General features: G+C 43.0%; 2 protein-coding genes across 2 annotated transcripts; one reads left to right on the top strand and one right to left on the bottom strand.

Moving 5' to 3' along the window:
* Positions 1-11,528: 11,528 nt before the first annotated feature.
* Positions 11,529-19,914, bottom strand: fbxo15 (F-box protein 15; the record flags this gene model as incomplete). The annotated part of the gene is given in 12 exon segments (XM_061266329.1): positions 11,529-12,375; positions 12,378-12,582; positions 14,184-14,308; positions 14,383-14,528; positions 14,982-15,064; positions 16,181-16,257; positions 16,260-16,329; positions 16,376-16,568; positions 18,742-18,789; positions 18,791-18,951; positions 19,324-19,429; positions 19,700-19,914. Coding segments are annotated over 12 exon segments (1,488 nt in total), but the record flags the coding sequence as incomplete, so codon positions are not given.
* A 2,561-nt stretch (positions 19,915-22,475) lies between these two features.
* On the top strand, positions 22,476-25,642 carry cbln2b (cerebellin 2b precursor). The gene is made up of 4 exons (XM_061266323.1): positions 22,476-22,904; positions 23,160-23,644; positions 24,510-24,629; positions 24,734-25,642. Exons 2-4 carry the CDS (start codon positions 23,366-23,368, stop codon positions 24,929-24,931), a joined length of 597 nt encoding a protein of 198 aa, XP_061122307.1. The 5' UTR covers positions 22,476-22,904; positions 23,160-23,365; the 3' UTR covers positions 24,932-25,642.
* Positions 25,643-26,588: the final 946 nt, after the last annotated feature.

Below are 26,588 nucleotides of genomic sequence, written 5' to 3'. Positions count from 1 at the left end.
GCAGGCAGGTTCTGCTCGACATCGGCGAAAGCGAGTTTTGTGGCGTTCTGGACTTTGAAGCGGGGACGTTAAAGGAGCTCGGACTGCTCCGTCCTGAAACGTCGCTGGACTCGCCTGCTATTCCTCCCCCGGTTAGGGAGCGTCGGAAGCGTTGTGCGAGGAGGCTGAAGAGGGGCAAGCGCGGAGGCGTCCGGGCCAGGCTGGCGGCCAACCCAGCTTGCCCGGCCGTGCCTTCCATTCTTCTGGCGAATGTTCGATCGCTAGACAACAAAATGGATTACGTTCGCCTGCTGAGATCTACGAACCGAACAGTGCGTAACTGCTGTGTGCTCGTGTTCACTGAGACTTGGTTGACTGTCAACATTCCGGACTCTGCTGTACATCTGGAGCGGCTAGCGTGCTATCGGGCGGACCGGGCCATTGTACAAGGGGGGAAATCTCGTGGAGGTGGAATATGCGTCTACATCCGTGACGAATGGTCCCGGGACTCTGTAGTGGTATGCAAGCACTGCTCGCCACTGGCGGTGTTTGTGATCTTCCATCTTGGACTTTCTGACCATATCACTGTTATGCTTTTGCCCGCATACAGACAAATGGTGAGAGCATCCAGGCTGGTTCGGGTACGGGTGTGGCCTGAGGGTGCCTCTGATGCGCTTCGTGCTTTGGCACTACTGACTGGGACATGTTTAGGTGGGCTGCCACTTGCGACGATCGGACAGACATTGAGGAGTATACTGTCTCTGTTTCCTCTTACATCACGAAGTGCATTGATGATGTGACTCACTCGAAATCCATCGTCACTCGGGTTAACCGGAAGCCATGGCTGACAGGGGCTGTCCTCGGGCTGCTGAGGGCCAGGGACAAAGCCTTCAGAGCGGGGGATGAGGCTGGCTTGAGGGCAGCGAGGGCCGACCTGTCCCGGGGCATCAAGGAGGCGAAAAGGGCGTTCTCTTGCAGGATTACTGCCCACTTCAAGGACAGCAAGGACGTACGGAGCCTTTGGCAGGGCATTCAGATCATCACGGACTACAAGCCCGCGCCGCAGAGCTGTGAGGGCGACATCCGTCTGCTCAACGATCTCAATCGCTTCTTTGCTCGCTTCGACGCTCAGAACAGCACTTGCCCGCTGAAGGCCCCTTCTCCTCCACAAGAGCAGCCCCTGTGCCTCTCTGCTGATAGCGTGAGGAGGGCGCTTGCCGCTATCAACACTCGTAAGGCGGCGGGCCCTGACAACATCCCGGGTCGAGCGCTGAAGGACTGCGCTGGGGAGCTGACGGGTGTCTTCATGGACATCTTCAACATTTCCCTGCAGCAAGCCGTCGTTTCATCGTGTTTCAAGGCTGCCACCATCGTACCTGTGTCAAAGAAACCTGCCCCGTCCTGCTTCAATGACTACCGCCCTCTGGGAAGAGGTACAGGAGCCTGCGCTCCCGCACCACCAGACTCACCAACAGCTTCATACTCCATGCTGTTAGGATCCTGAACTCTCTCCCCCCTTCTGCGTAGCGTCCTGTACTTACCTGCGCTATATTCTGACTGTCTGCTGAATGCACATTTGCTCCGTTTTGCTCCTCTTATTTATTGTGTTATTTGTTTATTTATTATTTATTCATCACTCTTATTATTCATTGGTTGTGCCTTCTTGTTTTTATTTTGTGTTGTTTGCTTGTATGTATGTCGTGTACTATGTCTTGTCACCGTGGGATGGTGGAAACGTAATCTCGATTTCTTTGTGTGTCTTGGCATGTGAAGAGATTGACAATAAACCAGACTTTGACTTTGACTTTGGTCCTCTTCCTCTTTTATAAAATTCCCTTTCTCGAGGCTCACTTTTTCCACCTCATCCATTTTGTGGTTCACAAAAGCAAATAAACATTTGATGTTGAAGAAAGTCTAGCGAGAGTTTAGCAGATGTGCCAGCCGGAGTTTCCTGCCTCACTCTGATGACTCATTTCAATGAAATCAAATGAACCGAAAACAATTGACACGACTGATGTTATAAGAGATCAAAGTCATAGTCGCAAAGGAAGAAAGACATAATAGAGGAAAGGCTCTACATCCCATAATAAACATGGCCACTGCTCAAAATATGAAGGCATATCTTTTTTTTTGATAACACTTCTTGTATAGGACGACTTGCCATGTCACTTTTTTCTCTCAGCTTGGGGAAAATGTATTATTTGTTACCGTGGCAACCGACTTGACACGCTGGTTCTAAACCTTGCATCAGGCTTTTTGATGGCTGTCAGATGGTTATTTATTTAATGTGATATGTTAACCCACACTGCTATTAAGATCCCAAGTACGGCGCTTAATTTTGGTATTCAACTTTCATCAAGGAGTTTTTCCCTCATCATCTCGTTTATCATATCTTCACGTGATGCTTCATTGGTGTGGAGCCGTGTCTGGCATTTCACTGCCGTGCCTCTTATCAGCCAGCGTGAGTGACAGCGGAATCGGAGAGGATTAAACTCTTTCCTCACCCTGCGTCATCTTAGATAGTTTTGCAATCCGGGTGAGATGCGCTGTGATGTCACATGCTCTCAAATATCACCGTATGTTGCCATACCATTATCTCCAGCCTCTGCCTCTAATTGGTTTCCATGGTAACATTGTTTGACTCCTTATCCACATCCAAATTTTATTTAAGGATTCACTAGACAGAATTTCAAAGATGCATTATGAAAAAAAAAATATTATTCAATTTTATTATTATATATTTTTTTATTATATAGTATATAAAAATGTATTATGTTAGGATACGGATTTTTTCTATTGATCTGACTCCAAACTATGATCAACACTTAACACAAGAATTGCTATGTTCTAATCCACACACTGGTACACCTAACAATTTTGCGAGTTCGTTCTGTCAAAGAGAAGACCAGTAGTTCAATCAGACCGAATTTACAAATTGTTAAATCCTGACAAAGCAAGCTAATACAGGCGCCTGGGCCTTGGGTCCTTAACACAAAAACTCGTGTGCCTTCGTGACCAGAAAGACAAGACAATCTTCCGGGTTGCCCAGTTTTAAAGAAACACAATATGAATATTCAAGCATGTAAATTATTGTGTGGTGATTGGTCGATGGTCATCTCCTCCTCGTTTGGGTTTTCCCCTGCTCAGCACAGGTGTCTGGACCACAAAGACGAGTTGTTTTTTGCGTTCCCCATCGGCCTTGAGATATCCTCCCTTTCTGGACATCCTGTTCCACAATACTTTGAAGAAAACAAATTCATGTAGTCTGCACATTCCTTTCCACTTATTAAGCGACCACACTACTACTAAAAATTATATTGATATGATTATATGTGTCTAACGCAGCCTTAATCAAATGTGTTTGCAAACTGCCAAAAGTACATTTCCCTTTAATTATTATTATTCATTTTATTATTATTATTATTTGGCAGCAATCAATATCAGTGACAGGAGAAGAGAAATTTTACAGCCTCAGGTGTTGAAGGTTATCGCAGGGTCCGTCTGGCAACATTTTCCACCGCCAGATACGTCTAAATGTTTGTGTTCAGAACCGTGCTGCATTCAACATCTGTCAAATCTCCTCCCGAGATAGTTTTGCACATCTGCACGTTGCAACACCTCAGGGATTTCCTGACAGTCATTTGCAAGGTGCCTTTTAATACACAAACCTACAAATACTTGGTACCGAAATATAATAGCGGACTAGAATTGACGAGCCTATCATTGATTCCTGGATGAATGGCTTCAAATTCTTCAAACACACCAAATACGCTTGAGCACAAAAGGGACACCCGGAGCTTATCGGTTAAAAAAAAAGACACCTAAGTCCTTCTGACTTGATTAATAAAAAAATGTCAAGTCTTTAAATCAATAGCAAAGACAAGTACACTGTGAGAACCTGAAGGTTAACGAAATGAGCTTGTAGTGTTACTTCAAGTGCTTCAAGCAAATAACTCTCCCGTCATTGAAAATACATTTATTTACCCACGTAGGACTTTTCTCGCTCTCTCCCATTTTACTTCCTGGGGGGATTAACTAAAGGTTCAGCTGTAGGACGCTCACTAAAGCTGAAGGAACACTTGAACAGCTGCTTGACGTGTTGCCAGGAACAAATTAGAGCCCAAACTGCTTCTCCTTTACTTTGGAGCACAAGCACCTTTGTGGGCCGGCCCGACTTGGTTTTCATAACAACTAAGGTTTTTCAACGCTTCTGTTTTATTGTGTTAAATCTTTGATGAGTGATTCACATGAGCCACAATGGCAGCTTTCCCTTGTTAAGCCTTATAAGATCAAACTTAAAAATCCCACCAGATTTGGAGTTGCTGTTAATCATTTCATGTAAAACCTCAGCCCCACCCCACTATTTCCTCTTAACGCCGAAGAACCAATTGTTGATTAGCAATAAACTGATATGGATGATTTCTTTTTTTAAATGTACAATAGAAACTGAAGGTTAACGGGATCTTCAAGAGAGCCGGACAGGTGGGAACAATGTGTGACAATCTGAGCTTTTATTTAGCCTATGCTTAGTGCCCTTGAGAGTGACTGCAATTCATCCATCCATCCATTTCCTGTACCACTTTATCCCCACAGGGGTCGCGGGCTTGCCGGAGCCTATCCCAGCTTTCATCGGGCAGTAGGCGGGGAACACCCTGAACTGGTCGCCAGCCAATCGCAGGGCACACAGAGATGAACAACCATCCGCAGCTAGGGGCAATTTGGAGCGCTCAATCAGCCTACCAAGCATGTTTTTGGGCATGTGGGAGGAAACCGGACTGCCCGGAGAAAACCCACGCGGACACGGGGAGAACATGCAAACTCCACACAGGGAGGGCTGGAGGTGGAATCGAACCCGCACCCTCCTTACTGTGAGACGAACGTGCTAGCCAGTGCGCCACCGAGCCGCCACTGCAATTTATTGATTTCTTTAATTGCGTGAAGGTAATTATTCAGAAATACTGAATGAGGCCTCAAGGGGAGGTGGGGACTTTCTGTCATCAGACCACAGCTCGTCCATGATATATGCTCTGCGGAAACACTCTGCAAGTGAAAGCTTTCACAAGAAACATAATGGGCACTGAGGAATGGATTTTATGCAACAGAGCAGCGGGGCTGCATATATTACCGTAGCCTCTTTTTTATACTTTTACACTCAGACCTTTTTCTTTTAGGTGTACGGAATAGTTGGAGTTCAGATAGCCCGGGATTTGGAATGATGTCAAGCTCCAATTACATTTCCAAAGTTGATCCGAATGATCTCGGTGGAGTGTGATTTTAATGGAGGACGGGAGAATGTGACCTCACCTGACACTGCTCTGTTTAACCTACAGCTAATGACAATTAAAATAATACATGTCCGATCAGAAGCTTTTGAAAATAGAAGCGACTCCTCAGAAGCAAAGGTGATTTTTTTCAGATGAGGCCGCTCCACTCAAACTGTTACAACAGGCGTGCTTCTCCTGACACATCTGAAATAGGCTTCAAATGACCCGTGTGTACACTGAGTGTGTGTGGAGTTTGCATGTTCTCCCCGGGCCCGCGTGGGTTTTCTCCGGGCGCTCCGGTTTCCTTCCACATCCCAAAAACATGCTTGGTAAGCCGATTGAAGACTCCAAATTGTCCCTAGGTATGAGTGCGAGTGCGGATGGTTGTTTGTCTCTGTGTGCCCTGCGATTGGCTGGCAACCGGTTCAGGGTGTCCCCCGCCTACTGCCCGATGACGGCTGGGATAGGCTCCAGCGCGCCCGCGACCCCCATGGGGACTAAGCGGTTCAGAAAATGGATGGATGGATGGACTTGAGTCGTAAAGGACAGTTGATGCATCGGCGTGGAAAAACAAGCTTTGCCACTCAATGGAAATGCATTCTTAATCCAACCACATATTTGATCATTTTCAGGGAAGCCAACGATTGAGGGAAGATGGTTGTCTCTTCGCAATGACCGCCTAACCTTGACAGAGCGTTGCTGAGGTGGCAAAGGCCACACGGGGTGCTGCTGGAATACACAGGACTGGGCACACGCCAGTCTAGGGCATTTGTAGAAATGCACAACTGGCAAAAACGCCCATGACGTTGATGAATATCGTCCTCTGAGTGTTAGCTAAAATTATCAGATGAGACGCGGCGCGCGTTCCAATTCACAAGGTTGATCTAACGACAGCAGAGGAGGACATACACCGAGTTTTTGTTATCAAGGTCTACCTGCATGGATCGACTTCTAGGACGTTGTACATGTGACGGTCAGGACCGTCTAGCCCAGGGATGGGCAAACTACGGCCCGCGGGCCACATCCGGCCCGCGGGCCACATCCGGCCCACGGGACTGTTTAATCCGGCCTGCCAACCCTGAATAAATTGTATTATTAAACATTTTCTTTTGGTCATTTCTCCTGCAATGACTGCGTTTCCCCAGTAGATGGAGAACCGCTTGCCTGCGCATTTACTACCGGAAGCCGTGTCAGAAAGCTCGGTGCACACTCACAAGTGCGTGTACGTACTCAGTAGTACGGACATGGCGCACTCGCGCTCTATCTGTAGCAGTGCCGAATTTAGAGCGTGGGCTGTGACGACAGCATTCTTGTAATTCGCGCGCTGAGCTTTCAGATACAGTTTTACGCTAAAGCCACCCACAAACCTTTCTCTGGAATCCTTCCATTAAAATGAGTCGCCCAAGGAAAAGCAAGGTGGACACTGAGTGCCGAGTATTTAAAAAAGAGTGACCAATTTGGCTCGACGTGACGTTCAGCCACATGAACATCAACATCAACCCGTCACAGATCTAGGTAAACGGACCAACACCTCGGATCTCTCCTAAGAATTGCCACAACAAATTTTACTCCAGACTATGACGCACTAGCAAAAAAAAGGGAGACCAACATCACTGTTCCCACTGAAAATGAAGGGGAGGCTCTCAAGTTTGTTGTATAAAAATGCATTTTGAATATGATTTGTACAAATAGCAGGGATTGAAACTAGCGACCATTCTCATTTTCAAACAATGCAGGATGCTCAAGAACATTCTTCAAGATGACATATTTGGTCAGAATATTTGCCGTTTGATGTGATCTCATAAGATAAACATCTTTCATTAATCTGACCTGCAGGCACTGAAGTGATGGAGACTGTTATTCATAATAACAGTGTCGTATTTTATGAGAATCACTGATAGCAGTTTTTTAGTGTGATTTTTTTTTTTAATGCTGTTAATAAATGCATTTGTTTTCAAAAAACCTTTTTGGAATATCCATGCTTTACTACCTACTAAAGGCCAAAACCTTTTATGCAATGACCTTTACAGGTCGTTTATATTACTTCAAACAAACACTACATCCATCTGCTCCTGGTTCGGCCCTCCGGTCCATATTTAGAACCAAGTTCGGCCCGCAAGTCAAAAGGTTTGCCCACCCCTGGTCTAGCCAGACTTCGTTAAAAAAAAAAAAAAAATCAACAAACTATGTGCTCTTGCGCATTTTCAAAGTTGCCATTCAGATATCGTTATTTTCGGACTATAAGTCGCTCCGGAGTATAAGTCGCACCAGCCATAAAATGCCCAAAAATGTGAAAAAAAACATACATATGTAAGTCGCTCCGGAGTATAAGTCGCATTTTGGGGGGCAATTTATTCGACAAAATCCAACACCAAGAACAGACATGAACGAGCAACAACAGGCTAAACGATACGGCATGCTAACGTGACAAACACAAACGAGGAGCTGAGAACGGGCCTGACGTAACATTCAGTTATTTAAAAAAAAAAAATTACATAAATAACACGTTTATAAAACCATCTGCGTCACTCCAATTCATTAAATCCATCGATCGTCCTTTGTCAACAATGCCGTGTGCCGCGCCGCAGTTCAAATTATTCCACAGGCCCATACAACGATATATAAACTATATTTTAAATAACTATCACATAAACAACGATATTATCAAACCATTTGTGTCACTCCAAATCATTAAATCCATCGATCAAATTTCTCGTCCTTTATGTCATCCTGGTGACAGAGGACATGTCCAGAGGATAAAGTGTTAATTACTTTATTTGATTTTTTCTCTCTATTTTTCATGTTTTGAATATGTTCAAGATAAAGATATCAAAGCATGTGAAGTGATCAACTATACTAAAAATAACATGTGAAGTGGTCAACTATACTTGTAAGTGATGTGTTAATGATCAAGTAAAGATTTGTGAAAAAAACATATATAAGTCGCTCCTGAGTATAAGTCACCCCCACCCAAACTATGAAAAAAAACGCGACTTATAGAGGCTTTGCAGCTGACGTCATCAGCCGCGCCCATTAGCTTGGCGGCCATCTTGCCGGTCAACATTTCAGTGCCGACTCACACACGCTTTCTTGTTACATCTGCTGCTATTTGAGCTTGAAAATGCCGGAAACCTGCTGTGCTGTTGGATGTAGCAATAGACGAGGCGATAAACCAAATCTTAGCTTCTATAGATTTCCAGCAAACATCCAAAAACGTGATAAATGGATCGCGGCGATTCGTCGTGAACGATGGAAACCTACGATTTACACAAGGATATGCAATGAGCACTTCATATCAGGTATGTAAACAAATTATTCACCCCGGATTTGTTTCACAAAATGTGAAATAATACAATATGGGATGATACAAATATGATTGTTGAAAATGCTGGGTGCATTTTTAGAAAGGCAGCAAGGCAGGGAATGGGATGATTTCTTCAGTTCACCCCCCCCCCTACATTTTTATTTTTTGTTTATTTTTTCATGATGCTTCATCTGATTGGCTTGAAAACTTTATCAATGTAAATATTGAACTTCATATTGGAATTGAACAATTAATTCTCGTGAGTGAATGCATTAGGAAATTTCCCCAAAAAATATTATGAACCTTGTGAAACAATTTTTTTTTAAATGAAGCATTTTTGAACAAGAGGCTTTTTGTTACTTCATTTGGCACAAGATAAAATCTACATTGATAAAGTTTTCAAGCCATTGGCACAAGGTTAACATTTTTATTGGTTAAGTTTTCAAGCCAATCAGATGAGGCACCATGCAAAAATAAACCAAAAACATAACACTGCCCTTGGCACAAAGTTGTCAGCATAGTCAGGGACAATGCTCAAAATTGCTGGTCTTCCACCGCATTCAGACAAAGCCTTGTAAAAGGCAGCTTTCTGCTCTCCAGTTGGTGGAGGAACATTCAGCAGTTTTCTCGCAGCACTTTCCTCAGGAGTTGAAACTTCTGACTTTCGTTTCTGGGCTGGACGGGCAAAAATCGATATTGCATCCTTCAGCATATTCTATGTGCTTTGCAGTGGTTTCAGCCACTGACAAGGTAGTGATGTGCATGAAGTGCCCGTCTTCATACGTATTAATGTCTCCAGGGCGAACAGGGATGCTGCTGAATGTGAACATCTTTCACCCAAGCCAGCCATGCAGGTACAGTGGCAGCACAGGATCTAACCATGTTTCGCTATTGCTACCCAAGGTCTGAGGGGAGGATCATTCATCCGTTGAGAGTGTTTTACCTGAAACTGATAATATGACATACCTTATATTATTATCAGTCCCTAATTTGGAAATAATATACAAGGCTAGACATCTTACTGTCCATTTATGCATATTTTACCTGGCATTTGGTAAATTTTCTCATGAATCATTCATTAAATTAGCTTGAAAATTTAAACCTGGTTCATTTTGAGCAAGAGACCAAAAGGAATTATTAAGCATGAATTCTAAAAAGTATTTTTGTAGAAATTGCGGTCTATACTGAATAGTTGGAAATTATGTAATGTTTTATTGTAGGAATTAATTTCTCAGATTTCAATATGATATTTTCCTTACCTTGGTCATGAGAAGAAAACGATTCTTGTTTGGAATCTGCCATATCAGCCCATCATGCACAAAAGCTGCTGTAAAATACTTGTAGGCATCCAGACTCTTGTATGCCTTAAGGTCCTTTCCAGTGTACGGAGATGGTGAATCGACAAGGTAATTATAAATATCTGGATATGAGAAATCAGGCAGGTCGGCTGTTGCAAAATGCTCAGGTGATTTTAGCATGCTTCTTGGTAAAAGGTACGGATCCGTTGTGCCAACAAGGTTCGACTTCTCTCGGTAACGTTTCTTGGATTCTTCATCCAAATGCCCAACTTCATTGGATAGCAAATCAGCCATAATTCGGATGAAATCGGTGAAAATGTAGCGCAGAAATCAAACGGAATCTGTACAAACACGTAGGAACGAGCTGACCGTTCGTTCCTATATATATATATATACATATATATATATATATATATATATATATATATATATATGTACCGTAATTTTCGGACTATAGAGGCTTTGCAGTCAGGTGATTTTTATTACGTGATTTTGTGTTATGCCGCCATCTTGGCGGTCAACCGGTCAGCTCGTTCCTACGTGTTCGTACAGATTCATATATACGTATATATATATACTGTATATACATACATACATACACACATACACACATACATACATACATACATACATACATACATACATACATACATACATACATACATACATACATACATACATACATACATACATACATACATACATACATACATACATACATACATACATACATACATACACACGTACATACCAGGGCTGTGGACTCGGACTCGGTCGGACTCGGTCATTTTTGCCGGTCATAATCAGCACCCAACCCCACGGAACCAGCTCTCACCGAACCAGCACCCACTCCCATGGAATCAAACTCTACTGCGAACTTGCCCAAAGACTCATCACCCATCAAACTCGGCCCTTCCCGACATGTGCAACTGAATATAAGCTGAGCAATGAACCTTGAACATTGCCTTTTCTGAATGGAGACTTTCTGCTCTTGAGCATGGTCGCACAAAAGGCCCAGCGCTGTATTGTACTTTCCTGAAAACAGAGCTTTGTTAACAAGAATTGTGATTGAACTCAACCAACCTCTGTAAGTCTAATTTCTGCTTCAGTGTCTTAGCATTTTCCTAAATCTGAAGAAATCAAACGAGCACGCAGGGAGTAAATTGGATAACAGGTGATTGGCAATGGCTTTTGCCGTGAGGCGCAGATAGCGCGCTCCCTAAATTGTGGACAAAATCCAACACTATCTCAAAATATTAAAATATCATGAAAAAGTATACTAGTAGGGTATTCAACTAATCACTTGAATCGTCTAATTAACTCAAAACACCTGCAATGGTTTCCTGAGCCTTGAAAAACACTTAGCTTGGTTCAGTAAACTAAATCACAAGTATGGGGAAGACTGCTAATCTGACTGCTGTACAGACTGCTAATGGGCACTTCTCAAAATCAAACTGAGCATTATTGCTGCGGGCCTCCATCTTACTTTTGATTCCCAGTTTCAGGAAATGCATCACATGTTACCGTGGCAACTGACCTGCGATTCTATCTGTCTGTCTGTAGGTCTGCCTGACTATCCATTCATCCATCACTCTATAAGAGAGCCAAAAGGTGCTTTACTGACCTCGTGTGGTCACTTTCCACATCCATTAATAAGCTATGGTTCCAGTTAAAATTAAAAAAAGATTCAAGCCGTCCATTTTCTATAGTGCTTAAACTGTTACAATTAATTTTATGTGCATGGTATTCTATGTATGTTTTTTTTTTACGATGGACAATGAAGCTTCTTATCACAATGTACAGCTCAAAGTATGTTTACAGAGTGACAAATATTACCATTCATAATACACAACACATTGTGATGACATGTTCAACATAGCCGCCACGTCTTAAATCAAATAAACAAATGTCACCAAAAGTACATCACCGTTCAAAAAACACTGACTCTGCAATTTTCAAGTCATTTGGCGGCTCTCCGAGTTAATGCCCTAATATTAAATTGCCGGATGCCAGTAATTCTCAACATATTTCCATTTACTTTTGACACTTATGGCTAAGTGGATATTAAAGATAGCCCAAGAAAATTGACGGCTAACATCGCTAATGGGTGTTGCATTAATGGCCCTTACAATGGAGAGATGATTTGATGTAGTGGTGGGGCTTCCCGAGTGATCAATGCTCAGAAGTTATGCTTTTGAACCTTGTTAATTTACAGGCACATATTCCAAAAAGCATTTCTTGATTTGATTCCAATAAAAGGACTGTCTGCTCTTTCACAGAGGACAAAAATTAGCCAGAGATGCTTTTAATAAAGCGTCATGTATTTTTTTTCAAAGATTTATATTATATATTGTCTGTAATCATCAGCCCCAACATTGGAGAATTTTTTTTTTTCCAAGGCGAGCATGAACCTCACTCAGAAAACTGAATATGATTTAAATTCAATCCAATTAATATCAAACAATACATGTTCAGAATTCTTGTTGGAAGTGCTTGTTGACTTTATCGGTTGTCAAATAAACTAATAACTCACGAGGAAAAACGGTTCCTGCGGGTCCATCTGCCCAAATTTCATCAACACTTGACCCTCAGAATCCTGATAGTGGATTTGGAAGTGTTGGGCGGCATAATACAGTGAATAGGGCTTCTCAAGATGCTTTGTGGCAACCGGTGAGCTGATGCACCAAAAGGGTTTGTCGCCCTCATCAAGAAGAGTGAGAATCATAATACAGTCATTCTGATGAAGAGAAGACAAATGATAAAAATGGACTTGAGGGCCATCATCATCATCGGTTTAAAGTCCGCTTTCCAGGCGCCGCTGGGTTGGACTGGGTTCTCGATATGGCTTTCTTCCACCGGTAACGGTCCATGGCCCACGGTCGTCTGCCAGGTCTTTTTCGGTCGGCCACTGGGTCTTGTCCCCTCTACGTTATACGACATAACTTTCTTCACCCAGTCGTTCTTGTCCTTCCTCACTACATGTCCGTACCATCGCAGTCTGCCTCTCCTCACCACATCCACTATGGCTTCCACTCCCATCTTCTTTATCAGCTCTGCACTGGTCTTTTCCTCCCTCATTGACACACCACACATCCATCTGATCATCCTCATTTCTGCTCTGTTTAGTTTGTCTTCGTGTTCTGTTTTCAGGGCCCATGCCTCACTTCCGTACGTCATACTACTTCTGACGCAGGCTCAGTACACTTGGCCTCTCATCTTCAGGGATGGGGCCTTAGATGTTAAGAAGGGCATAAGTTCCATGAATTTCTTCCACCCGCTTCTCACCCTTGTGGTCACTGCTAGGTCCACCCCCCCATCAGCGTTAAAGTTAAAGTCCCAATAATCGTCACACACACATCTGGATGTGGTGAAATTTGTCCTCTGCATTTAACCCATCCCCATGTGATTTTGATCCATCCCCTGGGGGAGAGGGGAGCAGTGAGCAGCAGCGGTGCCGCGCTCGGGAATCATTTGGCGATCTAACCCCCCAATTCCAACCCTTAATGCTGAGTGCCAAGCAGGGAGGCAATGGGTCCCATTTTTATAGTCTTTGGTATGACCTGGCCGGGGTTTGAACCCACAACCTTCCAGTCTCAGGGAGGACACTCTACCACTAGGCCACTGAGCTGTCTCCAAGGTAGCAGAAGCTGTCCACCACCTCGTACATCTTCCCATCTACTACGAGCCCCTCTGCTCAGCTGGGTCTGCTTGGGCGACTTCTCCCCTGCACTGCTTGCATTGGAAGGTCTCACTTGCAGCTAGTAGGCTGCCTTTTACTCCGCTGCATCTCCGGTGTGCCCATCTCTGACAACCCTTGCACCGGATAGAGTTAGCTTGCACTCCCTTTCCGCAAACTCCACATGGCCATGCTCCTGACTGCGGTATCACTCCCAGGCCAGCACCACTGACCATGACCTTTGATTTTGCCGCATTCACCTTCATTCCTTTCCAGGCATGTCTTCCAGGCCGCAAGCTTCCTAGCTAGGACTTCTTGACTGTGAGCCATCAATACCAGGTCATCCGCGTAGAGCAGCTCCCATGGTAGTCCACCCCTCAATTCCCTCGATACCACATCCATCACACAGGGCCATTTGTTTAAATTCACTGTGTGAAATATGCTGCAATTAGTCATCTTTGCGATGCATGATTCCAAAACTACACTGTTAGTGCAGACTAGCGTTAGCTTGCGGAATAGCAGCGTTAGCTTTGGCACCCACTAAAACGTTTGGCAAATTTGTGGATTTCACGACACTCACTCACTCCTAATTTGACCCCCTGTCGTCACAGAAACAAAAAGATGCAGATGACTGGATTTCAAGTCTTCTAACTAAGTGGTACCTTTACTTCACCTCGCAGGGCCTTGCACCTCCAGGGCAGGGTGACATTTCCTGACAAAGCTACATGCTGTGATAAACGGCTGTCATAAATGGCAATGAGTTGGATATGGCCGTTGCAGATCTCATCTGAAAGATAGGCGATGTTCACAATCAACAGATACATTTTTTTTTTAATTGGCCATATATTTCACTAGTATTACCTCTTCGGCAGAATAACTCAGGGAAACCTCCAGACATAATCTCATATTCAGTGCTGTGGAGAGCGATGTGGAGCTGGTAACCATGGAGACCGTAATCAAGGTCGATGTCATCAAACGGGGCTTGGACCATGGGCTCCACGTGGGGACTATTGAAAGGAAAATAATTCATACAGAATATTAAATGTGTTCTTAAATATTGCCACTAGAGGGGGCTGTGAGCACACTTATGAAGCGTTAATATCCCTGTGTTTAAAAAAAATAAAATATGGCTGACATTTTACTGTACTACACATGGGATTCGTTTGTCGTACAAATTTAAGGCCTCGTCCAGTTGACTAGATTTCAATCCATTCTATCTTTTAGTCCTCGCTGATGACAGACTGAGGGAAACGGCAGATTTAGCACGGCGAGTCAAAGCCGATGCGGACAAATGAGAAAAAAGGGGGGGAAATGGCAGAATGTTGACAAGATAACAACCAATGTGGTAGTGGAAGTGCCAGCAACGCATCAGCGAGCAGAGCATCAAAGACGGATCACCCCGGGAATGAACGCTGTCACTTGCATTTGCTGGTGACACACTTTGAACATGTGGCGCCTACCTAAGAGAGCTTCCCTGGGTACTTCTCTCCAGCAGCCTATACAAGTGGAGGGTGAATGTGACAAAGGCGACGCTGCCTTGCTCCTGTGAACACAAAATCGGCATTGTTATATTATCATTGTGCGGTCCCTGAGCAGCTCCTTTAGCAGCAGACTATTACACTCACGGTATAGGAAGGAACGATTCTGCAGGTCCTTAATTCCCTCTGCTGTCAGATTCTACAACATGCGTGGCACCTGATAGAATTGTGTTTTGTCTTTACTAGCGGTACTTGTCTTTGTCCTTGTCTGTTATTTATCCTTTTTTGTAATTTTGGCACTTGTATTCTTGCACTTGAATGCGCTGCTGTGACAAGTAAATTTCCCCGCTGTGGGATGAATAAAGTTCTATGATCATATCATCATCATCATCATTGTCCTGATAAAAACTGAGGTAAAGCAACATTTGGTATTTCTTTTCTTGTTAACTTAACATGGTCACAGGTAGGACTGTGAGCATCAAATGTTTTTAGAATCGATTATTCTATCGATTAATCGAATACAATTTTATATGTCTTAGAGTGTATTCTTTTCCCCTGATATTTTGGGGGTATTTTGTATTATTTTGTGAATGAAAAAAACGAAAAAACAGTTAAGCAATATCATCGGAAAAAATTTCATTGTTTTCCAAAAAACAGATGTCTGCAAATGTCAAATTTTGATTGAATGCAAAAGATAAAATTGGTCTAATTTCATGTCAGACTCGAGAAATAAAATACTTATTACCTTTGAATGCCTGAAATCAGAAGATGTCTCTAAACGATTACTCGATTATAAAAATAGGAGGCGATTAAAATGATAATCGATTTGTTGTCGATTAATCTATTTAAATTTCCCGCGTCAGTTTCCTGTGAGAAGTAGAGAAGCTGAATAATTGGCGGGAAGACGAAGGCAACCGTGCAATTGGCCAGCTTTGGAGGGTGTTAGAAGTGAAAGAAAAAAATAACAGAAAGCCGGAAAAGGGTGTGTGATATAGTTAACACCTAGAACTTCCTGATCTTATTAGGTCGAAAGAAATTTTCACTCTACTATTTGAAGTGTCACAGCACATGCTGGTGCTTATCTGACTGCAGAGTTGCTTGTCCAATAAATGAAAATGATACATTTGGGTCGAGTGCTTCACTTTATATTGATACGCCATGAAGGAGCGTTGCTTAATTACCTTCCAAAGCCCCACCACCATGTCAGACTTTACCAGCTTCAATTCAACATGGTGGTCCTGGCCGAAGTCCTGCATGTTTTGATCGCACGCTCCATGTCCACCACATCCATGAGGGATCTCCAACCGGGTTTGTCAGCACACGGAAAACTCTAATTAACTCCACAGATACGACAATTGACCTCGACTGTCTTACACCTTGAGTCCGGGGCAGGCAAGGGCAACTCTGCGGACGCCGTGGAGCCGAATGGTGGAAATTTGATTCAAGTCGGGCCAGAGGCTTCCGTTCCAGCACCGTACCATGGAGGTCTCAAAGAACTGGAACCAGGCCAGATCGTATGTGGCTTCTTTTTTGGAGTTGTCCATGACCGTCAGCTCCCAGGTTACATGTCTGCTATGTAAGATAATAAAGCATAATTTTTTTACCTACTCCCTCTGGATCTAAGGACAGGCAAAATATTTGCAGTCATTGGTACCGCGAGAGGCGGCTCGGTGGCGCACTGGATAGCATGTCCACCTCACAGTTAGGAGGGTGCGGGTTCGATTCCACCTCAGGCCCTCACTGTGCGGAGTTTGCATGTTCTCCCCGGGCCCGCGTGGGTTTTCTCTGGGTACTCCGGTTTCCTCCCACATCCCAAAAACATGCTTGGTAGGCCGATTGAAGACTCCAAATTGTCCCTAGGTGTGAGTGCGAGTGCAAATGGTTGTTTGTCTCTGTGTGCCCTGCGATCGGCTGGCAACCGATTCAGGGTGTCCCCCGCCTACTGCCGCTGACGGCTGTGATAAGCTCCAGCACGCCCGCGACCCCCGTGGAGACTAAGCGGTTCAGAAAATGGATGGAAGGATGGTTTTGCGATCACATTTCCAACTCGCCCGACCGAGCGTTTAAAGGCTATTGTGTTTTATCAGCAGCCGAGAAACGTTCGGCCAGTTTGTTAATGGAATAAACTACAATCGTGACATAAAGCCGCAGCTGCTCGGATGAATCTGTTGATGTATTTCAGTCTAAACCAGGGGTGGGCAAACTTTTTGACTTGCGGGCCGAACTTGGTTCTAAAATTGGACCGGAGGGCCGAACCAGGAGCAGATGGATGTAGTGTTTGTTTGAAGTAATATAAACGACGTGTAAAGGTCATTGCATAAAAGGTTTTGGCCTTTAGTAGGTAGTAAAGCATGGGTATTCAAAAAGGTTTTTTGAAAACAAATGCATTTATTAACAGCATTAAAAAAAAAAAACACACTAAAAAACTGCTATCAGTGATTCTCATAAAATACGACACTGTTATTATGAATAACAGTCTCCATCACTTCAGTGCCTGCAGGTCAGATTAATGAAAGATGTTTATCTTATGAGATCACATCAAACGGCAAACATTCTGACCAAATATGTCATCTTGAAGAATGTCCTTGAGCATCCTGCATCGTTTGAAAATGAGAATGGTCGCTAGTTTCAATCACTGCTATTTGTACAAATCATATTCAAAATGCATTTTTATACAACAAACTTGAGAGCCTCCCCTTCATAATGTGGGAACAGTGATGTTGGTCTCCCTTTTTTTTGCTAGTGTGTCATAGTCTGGAGTAAAATTTGTTGTGGCAATTCTTAGGAGAGATCCGAGGTGTTGGTCCGTTTACCTAGATCTGTGACGGGTTGATGTTCATGTGGCTGAACGTCACGTCGAGCCAAATTGGTCACTCTTTTTTAAATACTCGGCACTCAGTGTCCACCTTGCTTTTCCTTGGGCGACTCATTTTAATGGAAGGATTCCAGAGGAAGGTTTGTGGGTGGCTTTAGCGTGAAACTGTATCTGAAAGTTCAGCGCGCGAATTACAAGAATGTTGTCGTCACAGCCCACGCTCTAAATTCGGCACTGCTACAATTAGAGCGCGAGTGCGCCATGTCCGTACTACTGAGTACGCATTTGTGAGTGTGCACCGAGCTTTCTGACACGGCTTCCGGTAGTAAATGCGCAGGCAAGCGGTTCCCCATCTACTGGGGAAACGCAGTCATTGCAGGAAAAATGACCAAAAGAAAATGATTAATAATACAATTTATTCAGGGTTGGCGGGCCGGATTAAACGGTCCCGTGGGCCGGATGTGGCCCGCGGGCCGTAGTTTGCCCATCCCTGGTCTAAACTGAGACTCGGGATTGTCCCTATTGTGATTTAACTGGTGCCTCCCTGAGAGAAGAACAAAAGAAAAAAAAACTAGAGCACCCCGCGAGGACCGAGATGACCCAGGGGATTTGGCCCGCCGTTGTCTGTGTGTGTGATGTGTTCTGAAATGATTATTAGCAAGGTAGATTGCTCCCCAAAGTGTCTCAAACAGACACAGCCCTATGGGGGGGAAATGTCTGACTTAGAGAGAAAAAGTATATGTTGGAGATGAGAGGTCAGGAGGGGGCGTGGGGAAGTCATTTATTTCAACAAGTCAGGCAGCCTCTGAGAGGAAAACACTTATTTCTACTTCCTCTCTGTACCACAGCGAGCGGCGTGGAAGTAAAAATGAAAGTGCATTCCATAATTGTGACTTGAAGGTGACAACCATTGTGCGGTGCTATTACCGAAGTATCTCAACTGCGTGCTGAGGCAAACCCATGTGACGGCTAACTCGAACGTGCCTTTCACTTGCTCTGATTCCACGCACTCAGGGCTTTCAAATAACTGAGCTTCCAGTAACCCGAAGGTTGATCCTGAGACTCCAAAGTGGTCATCTCCAGCATCTCCCCAACCATCTTCATCAGCTGCCGCTTGTATATATTCCTCCATAAGAAAGTTGATTGTATCGACACGAGACATTTTTGAGAAATGTCAAAAGTATCATGTGTAGAATTATCTAATGAAAGGCTTTTTGCTCATTCTGAGCACATAACGTGGAGCTTCTAATCTAGTCTTCACGTCCGCAATGTTCCTACTAACACCAACATGCACATAACAGCTCTATATCTGAAATTGGCACTAAATTAGCAGTGACACTGATGCCATATAATGGAAATAGCCTACATCCTAATTATGATCTGCAGGAAGCTGCGGAGTTGAATTCTAATTATCTCTGTAAAGGTTCCACCGACCTGGCTTTTTCCTGGCTTTGGAGTGGTTTTGTATTATTGGTGCCTTTTAATGCAATGTGTGTGTGATGATACTTACTCATCATTGGCAAGTTGATAGAAGGTCTTACTAACGTGGCTGATGCAGATTATTGTGCCAGCATCCAAGTAGGACAGGATCTTATTCTGGATCTCATATGGCAGTCTACAAAAAAGTACCATAATATCAAAAACGGGAGGGGAAGATAAAAAAAAAAAAGGTGTTTTTATGCCACTTGCTGTTCTTCCTGCTGTTATTTTCTGTCACTGGCAGTTATCTGCTTGACTGTATAAAATGATGGAAAAATGCCACGTGATGTGAATATAAACAAGTGGAGCTTTATTTTGAAAATTCGTATTTTCAGTAGACAGTATTGGCACAAGTACTCCGATTCTCAGTCAAAAACATTCGAGAAATACGTGCATGACATGTTACCTTTCGATAAAGTTTCCAAGGGAGGCTCGAGAGCGTTGACGCTTCGTTGCTTTCAATGCTAACATGTTCGCACTTGTCGCACCTACTTCAAGCAATGCGTTTAGCCCATAAAGTTTGGTCGATGAGCCTGTGGAAACATGTCGTCGCACACTACCTTTAAAAGTTTGACCGAGCGTGTTTATGAACTTAAAGGTGGAAGAGAAACCCACTGAACGATGACATCAAACATCTGCGTCCTGTTGCCGTAGCAACGCCCTTAATTGGCAACCTTCATTTCCGGGTCATGAGACTGACTTCCGCCTACAATTAAGATATCTTTGACAAACTATGAGAATTGAAAATACGAACAGTAAGACTACACGCAATCGTTTCGAAAAATTGTTTGTTCTTGCACAGCGGAAATATTTGTATGAATGAATGTAGTAAAGTTGAAAAACCGAACGTATCAAGTAAGCTAGAAAATCCTTGAAGAAAAATGACATCTATTTTGGAAAAATGTCTTTTAATGTTTGTATACAAACTGCTGGTTCTTGCCTGCCTATTATTCAAGACTATATTGTATTTTGTTTTCTGCCTTGTTCAGAAAAAATAACTGTGAGTGATTCCTTCTGTGCACATTGTTTCATAATTACTCTTACTTTTATTATTAGGGAACCACTGAGTGTTTCAAGAGATGGTTTAGTGGCTGGACAACACTGCCTGGAAATTGATGTCAAACTTATGGCAAAATCAGCCAGAGAAGGCATTCTATTGTTTACAGTCTGGGCATGGGTGAGTAAAACAAAAAAACTAAAGACAAAAGGTAAGCAGAGTCGACGTGGATCAGTTGCCTCATGTAATCGTCAGGTGTATTTTGGTAGCATGGTGCTGTCTTGTAGTTCCATCTATTCATGACTTACAGTCAAGGTCATGCTTGTCATGTCATTAACGAGGGCGAGCGGAGAAACGAATGAAATATTTTGACACACAATAATAAGAGTGTGAAAGCTTGACTCAATTAGTTCGTCACCTCTACAGTGGCACACATTGAATTTCAAATCGCCTGGGAGGAAGTGGTCATGCTGATGTCGTAAGGAGCTCACACATAGTGATGAAAGACATGACACGATAACTCCACTCAAGGGTTCCTTTCAGGCTAAGATGACAAGTCGGCCTAATTCAAAATGTGAGTTTCGGCCTATTATATGCAGATATTTATAGTTGACAGATGGATGGGAGGACAGATGGATTTGGAGGGGCGTGCCGACATTAAAGTAATGCTTGTTAATGCGTGATGTTTTGATTGCATCTGATTGCAATTAACACACACCAGACAATATGTCGGAAATAACCAAAGGGAATAATGTGTCATCACGTCACATATGACCTCTATGTGGCCTCATTGCATGAAGGGAAAAAAAAAGGAGCTGGAAAGAAACACAAAAGGCTGAGTCCTTTTCCCTCACACGTATACAAAAAAGGTAGATGGCTGGCTTTAAGAGCCGGCACATCATCGACCTCGCCGTTCCTGGAAGCCAGTAGGCACTGCTAGCTGTCAAGAAAAATAAACGTAACGCGGTCGTCAGTCTGGCCAATCAGCTTTCTTGAAGGATGCGCAGCTTCTTTTAGGGCAATGGCTGCCCTGTATGTTAATGCCACATAGGCCACATCCCTTTTGCTTGCATGTCCCCGGTACTTGACATTTAATGTTTTCCTATTGCTACGTGTCCTTGAAGGCCACGGGGCCAGTTGTGGCTCTTGGATACCTGATGTCACTCTTCCGCATGGTTTGGCAGTCGACTCTGACAGCGCAATGTTTGTCAAATCGGGTTGAGTGAGGGAGAGAGGCTAGGTCCTGCTGCAATTAAGCCCAAAATTCCCTTTTCTTTGCTATGCAAGCTACACGCAGCTTTGCACCAGGACACCGTGAGGCTTGTGTATCGAGATTACCCGTGTTCCCCCAAAACCTTGATAAGCAAAGTGTACTTTTCCAAAGCTTTTAAAAAAACACCCCCGCTTTGATTCAAGCCCCCAAATCACAGCACGTCGTTAAAATATATATTTTTTCCTCCTCACATGGATAAAAACCCATTCATGCCAGAAAAAGCCGACATATTGGTCTTCATCTATTTGCCGATCTATAAATATTCAAGCAGCCCTTGCCTTAAAAAAAGAGACACCCCGCCTGTAATCTTGCTTGCGGCTTCGTGCTTATCTGATCCCCTTTGATTCCTCTCGTCACACACACACAGCACAAGATATGTACATGGAGCTAAATTCTCATGAAATTCCAAACGGCTAAATGAGTGAATGTTAAAACACACACATAAAGGGTGCAGCGTTCAAATGTGCATTGCACAGTTCCAGGCTAAGCAGGTAAGTGGTCGCTCATTAAAAAGCCTTGAAGTGTTGCTTGTATCTGTGTTAAACATGTTCTGAGATTAAAACATCCATTATATGTATATACATATGTATATATATGTATATATAGATGTGTGTGTGTATATATATATATATATATATATATATATATATATATATATATATATATATATATATATATATATATATATATATATATATATATATATATATATATATATATATATATATATATATATATATATATAAATGAATAATAAAAAATATGTTGTTGAACTAGTACATTTATAATTGGTATTTTGTAAAGGATGATTTTAGAATGTGCTCAATAGTGACCAGTGGGGGAAGAACTCAAAGCAACCGCTGGGTGGCGGTAAAGCATCTTTATTTAGATTCCGAGGTACTTGTCAAATTGTTAATGTATACTGTTCTGTACATGGATGCTCAAATGTGGTTTACGCATCCTGCAAGGTTATCCTGCGAACCCCACCCTGTATTTCGAGTTAATAAGATGCACAAATGAGACAGCGGCAGCATATAAATGACACAAAGCGAGAACCAAGTGGACGTACCACCCTAACTTAGGAGAAAACACAACAAACAAACAAACAAACAAACAAACAAACAAACAAACAAACGAACGATGAGTTCACCCGTGTTGCTCATTCCTTAACACTTGGAAGGTGTTACACAAAGAATGGGCGTGAGTTATCCATCGAAAGAGAGCCCGGAGACTTTGGCTGCTCCTTGTTTTGTTTTTTTCTTCGTCTTCTTTGGACCAACATCTGAGCGCTCAGTTCAGTCGGTGAGAGGCAGCGGAGGAACCAGCAGCACGAGTGCGCAGGTAGGTCTGATTTTTTGTGTGGAACCTTTAAAAAAAGTTCGTCTTGAGGCTTAGTTTAACAAGAAAGGTTGAGAACGAGCTAAAAAAAAAAAAAAAACCGATTCATTTTTACAACGTAGATTACAAGTAGATTGGTTGTGACATTTTACGCACGGACAACGCGCTTAAATTGAATTGCAACTTGAAAATGAAAATGATTATCAATCGACCCCCAATAAGATTTTTTCTAACACAAAACATTTTTTTTTTTCTCAGGATGCACATCAACCTTTGTGTGACTGACCTTCTAAAAAATAAGCCAAGTAAGATGCGCAAGAAGGAGGGGAGCGCGGAGTCAGAGAGTGTTTGAGTGAGCTAGAGGACGAGAGCGAGGAGAGAAAAGGAGGAACGTGTGGACCAGGTACTCGAGTGCTAACAAACCTCCACGGGGGCTGCCGGGTTCGAACACAGGATCAGCGACCATGGTGCCAGCGCGCTGCCTGGGACTGGCCCTCCTTGTCCTCCTCCTGGGGTGCACCGTGGTTTTGTGCCTCGGCCAGAACGACACGGAGCCCATCGTGCTGGAGGGCAAGTGTCTCGTCGTGTGCGATTCGAACCCTTCTTCGGACGGAGGCGTCACGTCCTCCCTCGGCATATCGGTGCGCTCTGCAGGCGCAAAGGTGGCTTTTTCCGCCGTGCGTGGAACCAACCATGAGCCGTCAGAGATGAGCAACACCTCCATGACTATCTACTTTGACCAGGTGAAAACACTGGGAAAAATAAGTAAATCAATATTTGAATGATATAAAGCAGCTAAAATGGAGCTACAGTTTATTGAATGTGCGTAAAACTGACCCCTTAAGCAAGTTACGGTAATTTATTTACGTCCCGCGTCTGCCTTGTTTAATTTTACAGTCATATCAAGTAGCTAATTCACTTTATATGTTATGAACTGTTATGACTTTTTTTTTTTTTAGGATGCGTAACTCGCCTTTTAAGAGCTTTTTACGCTACATTTTACTGACCGAATCTAATTTCACCTGCGGTCTAGGAGTGTGTAACTGGAGATTTTATTTCTGTATATCCTATTTACTGTAACCCGAATCTAAAGAAACAGACATTTTAATACGTTGGATCTCATTTGCCGTTTAAAGCCGCAACCATCTTACGCATAAAGTTATGAATTGTACACTTCAAGTATAAACACTTCATTTATTTCTCTAACTTCTTTAATGCTATATTTGTCAGTCATTACTTTGATCTAAGTGAATATTGAAGAAGCAGCAACGTTAAGGCTTTCTGATGTGCGCATAATGAGTGTTTTGTTGATGTGCAGCCAAAAGGCAACCATTTTAAGCGTCTGGCCTAACGGGCTTTGTTTGTATAAATTGTTTAAGCATTGATTCCAATTCAGTAATTCCGAAACATATTTTTTAAGCCACTTGTAATGTGTTTTGTAGAGCCCAGTGCTAAAATTACGTTTTTTGATGCATGCTTACATATTGTGTCCTTTTGAATGTACGATAATCATTTGGAACCAAATCAAACCCGTCTGAAGCAGTTGGCACTGGCAAAGCCCCCCCCCCCCCCCCCCCGCCCCCACTAATACAATATCTGTATTTACAGGTTTTAGTGAACATCGGCAACCATTTTGACTTGAAGGCGAGTGTTTTCCAAGCTCCAAGGAGGGGGATTTACAGTTTCAGTTTCCATGTGGTGAAGGTCTACAACAGACAAACCATTCAGGTGAGCATTTGTGATTTTGGCACGCAAGATCAAATGTATAAGCTCACATGGGGTGAAAGAAAAAAAAACTTACCCCCGCCCTCTTCTCTTATCCGCCCCTGCAGGTAAACCTGATGCAAAACGATTACCCAGTCATATCAGCCTTTGCCGGCGACCAGGACGTGACACGGGAGGCGGCCAGTAATGGAGTACTGCTGATGGTGGAGCGTGAGGACCGTGTCTACCTGAAGTTGGAGCGAGGCACCCTCATGGGCGGATGGAAATACTCCACCTTCTCAGGCTTTCTGGTCTTTCCTCTATAATCTGACCTTGGATGGGACCCTGGTTGGAACGACAACATGAAAAAAAGCAACACCATGCAAATTGATTTGAAACTCGAAGAACTTGTCAGCCAAGGAAGCCGATGAAATTCCTGAATGTCCTCAACCATTCTCCTCCCCCCTTTCTTCCTCCCCCTCCTCTCCCTCCTCCTCACATCAGTCTCCTCTCTTTGTCCAATATGAAACTTGGAGATTCAAATATTCACATCCATCAACTCGTACGCAGTCAGGACGTCGTGGTGGTGTTTGGAATTTTTTGCTGGCTTGGGAAACTTTGCCAAAAAAGGACAGCGTTAAAGGAAGAGAAGAGATGGCACGGAAGAAGCGACGAGTTATTATGCTCTATTTTAAGTTCTGTATAGCCTTAAAGAATATATGGTTTCCGTCCAAGTGAAGTATATGGAATTATCGACAAGCTGAGAGAAAGAGAGAGAAAAGCTTTAACGCCCAAAGCTGTCTTTTGCACGAACAGATATTTTTTTTTCCTTTATGTTTTGTGCTGTCAGCGGTGTTATGTTTGGATGGTGAAAATAAGCCAAATTTGGGCCAAGAGAAGAAGATTTATTTATGAAAAGAAGAAGAGGCCACTGGAAACGACTTGACTTGGCGAGCCCTTTTATTTATAAAAAAAAAAAAAAAAAGAAACAGAATGAATTAATAATTTTTATTCTTCACATTAGTGTGTTTTACATTGCGGAATTTGCATATAGCTTTTGATTGGTTTCATGTTGAAGTGACATTGCTCACTAAATGTAAAATGTGAAAACAATAGAAGAATCCCTATATATGTCCCGCTTAATAAAAAATATTGTATTGGATAGACCAAGCGCAGATCTTTCATTCAAATGAGCTCCACGTGGCAACGGCGTAGTGGGAACGAGGCCAAGTTTCAATCCGCAAAAGTTTATTCATATCACGTTTAATGGCATTGATACTGAACAACAAACAAATATTAAATATGGTGCGATAGTGAGAATTAAAAAGCTTTTGTCGCTACACTCAAACTATCAAAAAATTTCCATGTGCCTCACACACACACACACACACACAACAAACAAAAAAAATTCAAACAAATGATTTTGATACTTGAAATGGTATTTTCATGTAAACATTTAAGTCCCATTTAATGGGCGAGGGCTTTTCCAAAGCGAGCGAATCATTTTCAGAATATTTAATCAAGTGGAGCCACGTCATAGCTCGGAGGCAGCCATTCTGAAATTCCAAACTGCGAGTTCCAATTGTCTGTTGTGTTTGTTGTTGGTCGATGGTCCTGAGCTTTTAATCTCACCTTAATGCGAGCCCTTTGGGTCAAAAGGACACAATCGTTAATGTTCGTTAGCGCTGATCTTATTAGTGTGTGACCTTTTTTAGTGCTGTAATTACACTCTAAGCCATTTTATTCCATGTCAGGGAATAAACACTGATCGTTTTAGCCCTGAATTAAAAATGTCATCATAGGAGAACATCCCAACGACTCCAAAAGAAACTTGAGGATTTGGGCCCGTTTCCAGTCATTGTACCTGAACAAACTCTTCCTAATTAATTTTTACAGTTGCTCTCCTCGGTTCTATATGGCCCATGGGCCGTAGCTTCCCTACATTGCGTTTGGATTATTAGGACCATCAAACAGACAAAGTTC

This window comes from Syngnathus typhle, linkage group LG19 (genome assembly GCF_033458585.1).
Source record: "Syngnathus typhle isolate RoL2023-S1 ecotype Sweden linkage group LG19, RoL_Styp_1.0, whole genome shotgun sequence".
Classification (NCBI taxonomy): Eukaryota; Metazoa; Chordata; class Actinopteri; order Syngnathiformes; family Syngnathidae; genus Syngnathus; species Syngnathus typhle.
Note: the sequence above shows the minus strand (reverse complement) of the source record. Positions and strands in the feature narration are given on the sequence as shown.